The sequence below is a fragment of the Sesamum indicum genome, linkage group LG6 (assembly GCF_026168435.1).
Source record: "Sesamum indicum cultivar Baizhima isolate 11 linkage group LG6, ASM2616843v1, whole genome shotgun sequence".
In the NCBI taxonomy this organism is placed as follows: domain Eukaryota; kingdom Viridiplantae; phylum Streptophyta; class Magnoliopsida; order Lamiales; family Pedaliaceae; genus Sesamum; species Sesamum indicum.
Window position 1 is genome coordinate 9,499,007 of NC_142662.1, and position 9,518 is coordinate 9,508,524.

Consider the following 9,518-nt stretch of genomic DNA (forward strand, 5'->3'; position numbering starts at 1 on the left):
AGTGTATGTTTCTTTGTTTGTTTGTGGTTTTTCTTATTTTTTATTTTTATTATAAGTTCAAGTGTGTAAGAGCCCCATATGTTATTGTTTGTGTTATCAGTTTTTGTTTATTTTATTGGTTTTTCAAATGTTTCTTATTTTTGTCTATTTGTGTTTGTTTTGTATGCAGATCCTAAATCGCAGTCTATTACTTGGGTATTGTATTGGGGGGGGGGGGTCAGTTTATTAACATGCCTGAGGCTAAGGGTAGCAACGAGTTGAGCTCGATTCTGTAATTTTGAGCTCGAGCTCAAGCTGATTTTTTATTTTTATTTTTGTTTATTATTATTATTATTATTAAATTAAATAATGAGAATCATCAATTTTTTACATAAATTTATTAGTAGTAAAATAGATTGTATAATGCATACTATAGTATTATTATTATTATATTAAATAATAGGAATCACCAATTTTTTACATAAATTTATAAGTAATAAAATATATTGTATTATGTATACTATATTATAAATATACCAAATATATAGTATGAAATTCTAATTTATTGTTATAAATATAAACTACTAATTAGTTTAGTAGTAATAAAATTAGTAAAATATACAAAAAGAAAAAAAATCATTTTGAACAGTTTAAAGTTATTGACAAGTATCAATTATCTGAAATAATACAAATGAAATACATAAAAATATTTTTAGTTGAGATTAATATATGTTCACAATCTGCAGTACATTTATATATTTATAAATGTTAGTATTACATTGATGTAACTATCATCTTAGATCGTTGAACAACATGAGTTAATCGAACCATCAAAATTCAGATCAAACAGTTAGATATGATCAAACTTACAGAAAAATACACTTGGTAAAGCTTTAGACTTATTGGATATACGGATGTCAAGATATTGTACTTGGAACATAAGAATAAGTATTTAGGTCGGTGTATCGTAGAATCAGACCATATGATTTTAATCAAATTGTCCGATATGATCTAATGGACACAGTCTTATATATATAAATATAAATTTGGTGTGAATTGGGTGCCCGAATTTTAAGATATCATAATTTTTTATTAAATTTTTTGATCTCATTATATATATAATAAAATAATAATTAAAATTGTTCAATCATGACTATTATTATCATTATCATTGTTCTTAGATTAATTCATATGAATCACTAAATTTTGACATAAATTTATAAATAATAAAATAGATTGCATAATGCATAGTATGTATCCTGATATAAATATAAAACTCAAAAATAGATAGAAAACCATAAGTGAATTACTTGTCAATTTAAAAAAAGTATAACGTAACACAAATATATATTAAAATATAACATAAAGTTTATATATGTCATATTAAATAATAATTTTAATTACAAAAAATATTATGATTTACTAATTTGTTGATTAAATTTATTTTTATATAAAGATTAAATGTATAAATAAAAGTACTATAATTTATTATTATCCGAAATAAAATCTATGATATTGATTAATAATTATAATATATGGCCAATTTTGATTATAAAATTGATGAAATGTTAAATATAAAATTCAATATATAAAAAATTCAAAAATAAAAATATATATAAAAAAATAAAAAAATAGAAAAAGCTCACGAGCTGGTTCCCGAGCTTATGAACAGACACAATTGAGCTCGAGTCAAGCTCAGAATCAAGCCGGCTCGCGAGCTCTCGACTCATCTGCCACCCCTTCCTGAGGCCAAATATTTGAGTGGTAATGTGAAAAAATTTGATTTTGCTGAGGCCCCACGAATGGATAAGGTTAATTTGGACTTGTTTTGTGATAAAGCTGGAATAGGTCCAGGCAAAAGACCTATTATATTATTATGAACAAAGGTTTTAAGTTGTTAATTGACGATCAAGATATAAGGAAACAAGCATTTCAACATGCGGGTGGGCCTGAAATGGAAGTCTTTGTTGAGCTTGACAGTGATAATAATGAAGTGGAACATGGTGATAATAATGGTGGGTCTGAAATGCAATATGTGGATAATGATAATGAACATATGGTGTCTGAAAATGAGGACCCCTCATTCTTTGCTTGATAGTAATTATAACATGGATGAGACTAATGCAGATGAGATGATGATCTTCTTAAAAAATTTTGTGGATGATGAGATAGAGCTAGAAAATGTAGAACAAAACGTTGGGGTTGATGGGGATATTTCTAGTGAAGATTCTGGGGAGAGAGATTTAGTTGACAGTGAGAATGATTTAGATTTGTAAAAATTAATGGCCCAAACCAAAGGTTGGGCTTTTTGCTTGGACAACCAAATCACTTATTGGCCCACTGGGCCACCCAATCTGCTGACCCGATCCATTACCAGGTTTGACCCGGCAGCTTCACTACTTAAACCTAATTCTGCCAAACCCTAATTCATTTTCCCTCTTATCTTCGACTGCTCTTCTTCTTCTTCCTAAAACCGACTTATGGGGCTCTTCACTGACTCCTTGTTTTCTGTTCTCGCCTCTTCTCCAAAAATGGGCATTAGCAAGCCTTCAATGAACAGCCTCTTTATATGGCTGGTTCATTGCGGCTCTTGGACAAGCTAACTGATATCTCTCTCTCTCTCACTCTCGTCTTCTCTGAAAAAACTTTGACAGCCTTTGTGGATTGACCTTTGTGGTTCAGACTAAAAGCCTTTGTGGCCTTTCCTTAGTGGATCTCTATGGTGGAACCTTTGTGGTTCAAGGTAGCCTGTGTGGCTTAAGTGATTTGAGCAACCGGTAAAAGGTTGTGGCCTTTGGCCTCGGTAGGCCTTGGGTCTTAAAGGCTTTGAGCCGTAATTATGATATTTCTGTTTATGTCCCCTTTTACATTACTGCTGCATTTCCTCGGTTTAGTACTTGTAAGGTTGTTCTTGTTATATAGGGTGATTGTAATTTGTATTAGAAAGGTCTGTAATCATCTTTAAGTTTCTGTAATCATTCTTATTGTAATATTGCCGGAGACCGATCCACTTTCAACAGTGGTATCAGGGCGGGGTTAAGTCTCTGGCCTGAAAAGCCACTCACGGTAACATCTTTCTAACTCTTAAACTCTTTTAATTTTTCCGGACCCAGATCCCCAAACCCTTACTGCTAAACTCCCTTGGCCGGGCTCGAGAAGCCGTGGGGTATCTAGTGGAGAGGTAGTCAAGGCCCCTGCAATATATTATCTGTGAAATTATATTTCCATTCGTTTTCTGCTTGGTACTCTGTTTTCTGTGTATTTCTGGATATTACTCTGTGATTGGTGGCTTGTTGTTTTTCTGAAAAATGTCTGGATATAATCTTCAACCGTTTGATGGAAAATCTAATTTTTCTATTTGGCAACAAAAAATGAAAGGCATTTTAATACAACTAAAGGTATTTAAAGATATTGATGGAAAATATGTTGAAACTGTTTCTGAAGAAAAACGTTTTGAAAATGATGAATATGCATATAGTTCTATTATCTTAAATCTGTCTGACACTGTAATTAGAAAAGTAGGAAAACAAAACACTGCTAAAGAACTTTGGAATAAATTAGAAGAACTTTATACAGAAACATCTCTTCCTAGTAAATTATTTCTTTTAGAAATTTTTTTTAGATATAAACTGGATCTTTCTAAAAATATTGAAGAAAATATTGATGATTTTACTAAATTAATTCAAGAGATAAAACTGACTGGAGATAAAAATATAGATGATTATACCCCTATAGTTTTATTAAATGCTATACCTGAGTCATATGGTGATGTTAAGACAGCAATAAAATATGATAGTGATAATGTGACTCTAGAAACTGTTATTAGTGGTTTAAAATCAAAAGAAATGGATTTAAAAACAAATACTCCTAGTAGTAGTAACAATGAAGTGAACTTTATAAGAGGAAGACCTAAAACTAGGAATAATAATAACAATTCTAAGTTCAGAAAATACAGTAAAAGTCGAAGCAGAAGTAGGGGAAGAAGTCCTTCTAGAAATAGATATAACAATAATAAAAAAGATGAAGATAAAAACACTAAAAAGGATTTTAGGTGTTATAATTGTGGAGGAAGAGGTCACTTTATTAAGGATTGTAAGAAACCTAAAAAGAATCAACAAAATAATAAATCTGCTAATATTTCAGAAGAAACCACTGATGAAGTTTATATGGTATCTGATGTAAATTTTGTTGAAAATTCTTTAAACAAATTTGAATAGCTTGTGGATTCTGGATGTACTTTTCATATGACACCTTACAAAGAGATTTTGATGAATTTTAAAACTGAAAGGCTAGGTTTTGTGTCAATGGCAAACCAAAAATTCTGTGATGTGCTTGGTTATGGTGATACATGTCTTACTTTTGAAAATGGTTCAAAAATTATCCTTAAATGTTAGGTATGTCCCTGATCTTGCCCACAATTTGATTTCATGCTCTGCCCTAGAAGAAGAAGGGTTAGAGGGGAAATGGGGTAAGGGGATTATGAAAATTTCTAAGGGTTCTATGACTATTTTCAAAGCTGTGAAAAAGAGAAATTTGTATTTATGTACTGTGAAGTATGACTCCTTTTCTGGAAATATTTCTACAGAAAATAAATCTGAAATTTGGCATAAAAGATTGGGTCATATCAGTTTTAGGGGACTTGAGTTATTACACAAAAATAGTTTCTTGCATGAAAAACCCTCTGTTTTGAATTTTTGTGATCATTGCATATTAGGAAAGCAACATAAAGTGCATTTTCCTACTACCACGTACCCATCTCCCACTTCTTCAAAAAGCATCTTAGAATATGTACACACAAATGTATGGGATCCTGCTAATGTAAGTACACATGGGGGCAATAAGTTTTCTCTCTATTATAGATAATTATTCTAGGAAAGTTTTTGTTTTTCTAATGAAGCAAAAATCTGATGTTTTTGAAAAATTTCAGAATTGGAAAAATTTGGTTGAAAACCAAACGGGTCATAAGCTTAAAGCTTTAACGACTGATAATGGTTTGGAATTTTGTAACAAACAATTTTCTGAATTATGTGATAAGTATGGTATTAAAAGACACAAAATCATACCATATACTCCTCAATAAAATGGGGTAGCTGAGAGAATGAATAGGACTTTGTTAAACAAAGTAAGATGTCTTTTAATAAGTTCTGGTCTACCAAAAACTGGGTGAAGCTTTATTAACTGCAGCATACTTGATAAATAGATCACCCTCTGTGCCCTTACTTGGTAATATTCCTGAAAAAGTTTGGTCTAATTCTGATGTTGATTTTTCTTCTCTGCGCATTTTTGGATGTACTGCTTTCTGTCATAATAATGGTGATAAACTAGAACCAAGATCTCAAAAATGTGTATTTATTGGTTATCCACCTGGAGTAAAAGGATATAGATTATGGCTTAGGAATCAACCTGGCTTTAAAGTTATAGTTAGCAGAGATGTGATTTTTAATGAATCAGAAATGCCATGTTTAAACACTTCCTCTAAAAATACTGAAGACTTTAATATTGAAAACACCTTTAATAAGGTGGAACCTAGCAATGAGGATAACCAACAAGGGGAAGAAATAGTAAATAGAGAAGAAAATCAAGAAGAAAACAACAATGAAGAACTTGAAAATGAAAATCCAAACACTTACCAGTTGATAAGAGATAGAGTACCTAGGGAACGTAGGATTCCTTCTAAGTTTAAGACTATCACTTAGCTCTAAATGCTGAAAATTTAGAACCAAGCTCTTATGAAGAAGCAGTAGAAAGTTCAAATTCAAAAGAATGGATAATGGCTATGAATGAAGAATTAAAAGCCTTAAAAGAAAATAACATTTGGGTTTTAGTTTCAAAACCTAAAAATGCTTCTATAATTGATTGTAAATGGGTTTTCAAAATTAAAGAAGAAAACAAATCCAAAAGATTTAAAGCTAGACTTGTAGCAAAAGGCTTTTCACAAAAAGAAGGCATTGATTATACTGAAATTTTTTCTCTTGTGGTTAAATTTAATACTGTCCGAATTATGCTTGCATTAGTTGCTCATTTTAACTGCGAATTAAAACAGATGGATGTTAAGACTGCATTCTTGCATGGAAATCTAGACGAGCAGATTTATATGTCTCAGCCTCATGGTTTTGTTGATAAGAAAAATCCAAATTTTGTGTGTTTACTCAAAAAATCCTTATATGGTTTAAAGCAATCCCCTAGGCAGTGGAACAAAAAGTTTGATCAGTTCATGCATTCTTTGAATTTTAAAAATAGTGCCTATGATCCATGCTTATATTTCAAGTATGAAAACAATCTGCCCTTGTTTCTTGTTTTATATGTGGATGACATGCTAATAACTAGTCCAAGTCTCAGTATGATTAAATGCTTACAAAGTAATTTATGCAAAAATTTTGAAATGAAAGATTTAGGAGATACTAAGAAAATTCTTGGGATGAATATTGAAAGAAACAGATCTAAGTCTACAATTTTCTTAAATCAAACCTCTTATATCAAAAACGTTCTTGCAAAATTTTCAATGGAAAATTCTAAACCCTCTTCAGTACCACTTCCAGCACATTTTCAATTAAGCAAAGAATTGTGTCCTAAAACAGAATCTGAAAAAGATAAAATGAAAAATGTGCCCTACTCAAATGCTACAGGATCTGTCATGTACCTAATGGTAAGTACTAGGCTAGATATTGCATATGCAGTTAGCTGTTTAAGTACATTTATGTCAAATCCAGGAACTTCCCACTGGGAAGCTGTAAAATGGCTCTTTAGATACTTGAATGGTACTAAAAACAATGGAATAATCAATCTTGAGAAAATAAAGTCAGAAGAAAATCCTGCAGATATGGGAACAAAATGCTTAGCAATTGAGAAATTTAAAAATTGTCTTGATATGCTACACTTATAAACTGTTATTTCTTAACTCTTCTTCTATGCAGGAAAAGGAAGCTAAGGCAATGATGAAAGCTTTTATGACCCACCATCTTGGTTTGGACCAAGGTGGAAAATGTAAAAATTAATGCCCAAACCAAAGGCTGGGCTTTTTGCTTAGACGGCCAAATCACTTATTGGCCCACTGGGCCACCCAATCCGCTGACCCGATCCATTACCAGGTTTGACCCGGCAGCTTCACTACTTAAACCTAATTCTGCCAAACCCTAATTCATTTTCCCTCTTCTCTTCGACTGCTCTTCTTCTTCTTCCTAAATCCGACTTATGGGGCTCTTCACTGACTCCTTGTCTTCTATTCTCACCTCTTCTCCAAAAATGGCCGTTAGCAAGCCTTCAATGAACAACCTCTTTATATGGCTGGTTCATTGCGGCTCTTGGACAAGCTAACTGATATCTCTCTCTCTCTCACTCTCGTCTTCTCTGAAAAAACTTTGACAGCCTTTGTGGCTTGACCTTTGTGGTTCAGACTAAAAGCCTTTGTGGCCTTTCCTTAGTGGATCTCTGTGGTGGAACCTTTGTGGTTCAAGGTAGCCTGTGTGGCTTAAGTGATTTGAGCAACCGGTAAAAGGTTGTGGCCTTTGGCCTCGATAGGCCTTGGGTCTTAAAGGCTCTGAGCCGTAATTCTAATATTTCTATTTATGTCCCCTTTTACATTACTGTTGCATTTCCCCGGTTTAGTACTTGTAAGTTTGTTCTTGTTATATAGGGTGATTGTAATTTGTATTAGAAAGGTCTGTAATAATCTTTAAGTTTCTGTAATCATTCTTACTGTAATATTGCCGGAGACCGATCCACTTTCAACAAGATTAAAAAAAACTGTCTGATGGAGAGGGAGATAGGTCTATAGTCCCAGTTTTTAACCCCGTGGAGATCTTTGATCCTACTTTTAAGTTGAGGGTATATGCAGTGTGCACAGGGGAGAGATGTGAGTGGAAAATAACAGCTTTGAAGGTGATAAATGAATGCACATTTAGAGTGAACTACATATCTGAACACACATGTCCTCGACCAATTTCATGCAAAAACAGCTACGGGCTAGCATTTAAAAAATGCATTATGGAGGCTTCCAGGGCCAGCACAATGGGGGAATTTAAATGCAGGATGGAAGAATTGAAAATTTTAGATGTTTCTGCATATCACTAAAGGGCCAAAGTATGACATGTTGCTTAATAACTGTTGTGAATCATTTAATAGCAACATTTTAGAGGCTAGAGAGAAACCTGTCATCACAATGTTGAACTGGATCAGAGAGTTCTTAATGAAAAGACTATAGGAACACAGGGACTGGGCTGAAAAAAAATCGAAGGGGAAATTGTGTCCCAAGATTGAGAAGATAATCTAGAAACAGAAACACATTGACAAAGTTGGGGACTGCATTCCAATTAAGGCAGATGATAAGCATTACCAAATTAGTTGCTTTGACGGTTCTCAGTTTTGTGCTGATTTGGAGAAATGGAGTTGCACATGCAGGAAATGGAAAATTTGTGGCATAGTGTGCAGTCATGCAATAAGTGCCATTTTCAAACAAAATGGAATGCCTGAAGATTATGTACATGAGTACTGTTCCTGTGGAGACTTATAAAAGGGTTTACGCACCTGTTATCATGGTGATAAGTGGGGAAATGTTGTGGGAAAAGTCATTATACATACCTCCACTACCTCCTAATTTTGGAAGAGAGCCTGGTAGACCATCCAATGCACGAAGGAGGGAGCTTGATGAGTCTACAAGCAAATCTGCAAAAACAAGAGGAGGAAAGATCCTGATGCTCAAGAGACAACAAACCATAGTTCACTGCAGTGCCTGTGGTGAACCAGGCCACAATGTGAAAGCTTGTCCTGAAAAAGCTCCAACTCCAGGTTTGGAGGAGATCCATGAAAATGGGCAACAGGTAAGTAGTTTTTTATCAATGTTCCAACAATGTTTGTTTCAAGTTTTTTGACTTGGTATCGTTTATCAGAAAAAGAAGGGCAAAAGACTACCCAACAAAACCTGTCAAAGCTCAACGAATAACTCTTATAAACAAAAGGTGCAGTTTACTTTCAGTTTCCATAACAGAGTATCAGGACACTATATAATATTTACTTTTTTGTGTTTGTGTTATCAGTTGAGAAAAAGAAGCAGAGGTGACACTACCAAACAAAATGAAGCACCTGTTAAGAAGATAAAGAATGAAACTGTAAGCCCTATTGACACTCTTTCAGTTGACACGCCATTACATGTTTTAGTTTATGTTACAGATCCATTTTTTTTTTTAATCAAAAACAGGTTTAGTTGGCACTCAATTGTCTGCACCACCACCCATAACACCACCTGCTAGACTAATTGATGAACCTGAGGAGACTGAAGTTGTTACAAATGCTGCTGAGATTCCAAGTGAACAACCCTAAGTATGCCTGGCCCCTCAATGTATAATCAGCTGCAAATGAGTCAACCACCTATGCCCCCACAATCACAATCACCATTACACACAAGATTGAACATCAGGCACCCCCACCCATGACTGGCACACTGTACATGCTATCATTCTCATACAAACCTGCAGGAATGGTTGAAGCATCAAAATCTATCATGCAAGGAGGCCAGAAGTATGTAGAAATTTCTAAGTGGCCTT

At 33.6% G+C, this 9,518-nt stretch overlaps 1 protein-coding gene across 1 annotated transcript; it reads left to right on the plus strand.

Annotated features, from left to right (window-relative positions):
• Positions 1 to 8,331: 8,331 nt before the first annotated feature.
• LOC148787720 (uncharacterized) lies at positions 8,332 to 9,309 on the plus strand. Its single transcript, XM_088882042.1, has 4 exons — positions 8,332 to 8,795; positions 8,865 to 8,933; positions 9,012 to 9,083; positions 9,173 to 9,309. The coding sequence occupies exons 1-4, from the start codon at positions 8,436 to 8,438 to the stop codon at positions 9,176 to 9,178; spliced, it is 507 nt and encodes a 168-aa protein (XP_088738168.1). The 5' UTR covers positions 8,332 to 8,435; the 3' UTR covers positions 9,179 to 9,309.
• The last annotated feature ends 209 nt before the right edge of the window (positions 9,310 to 9,518 follow it).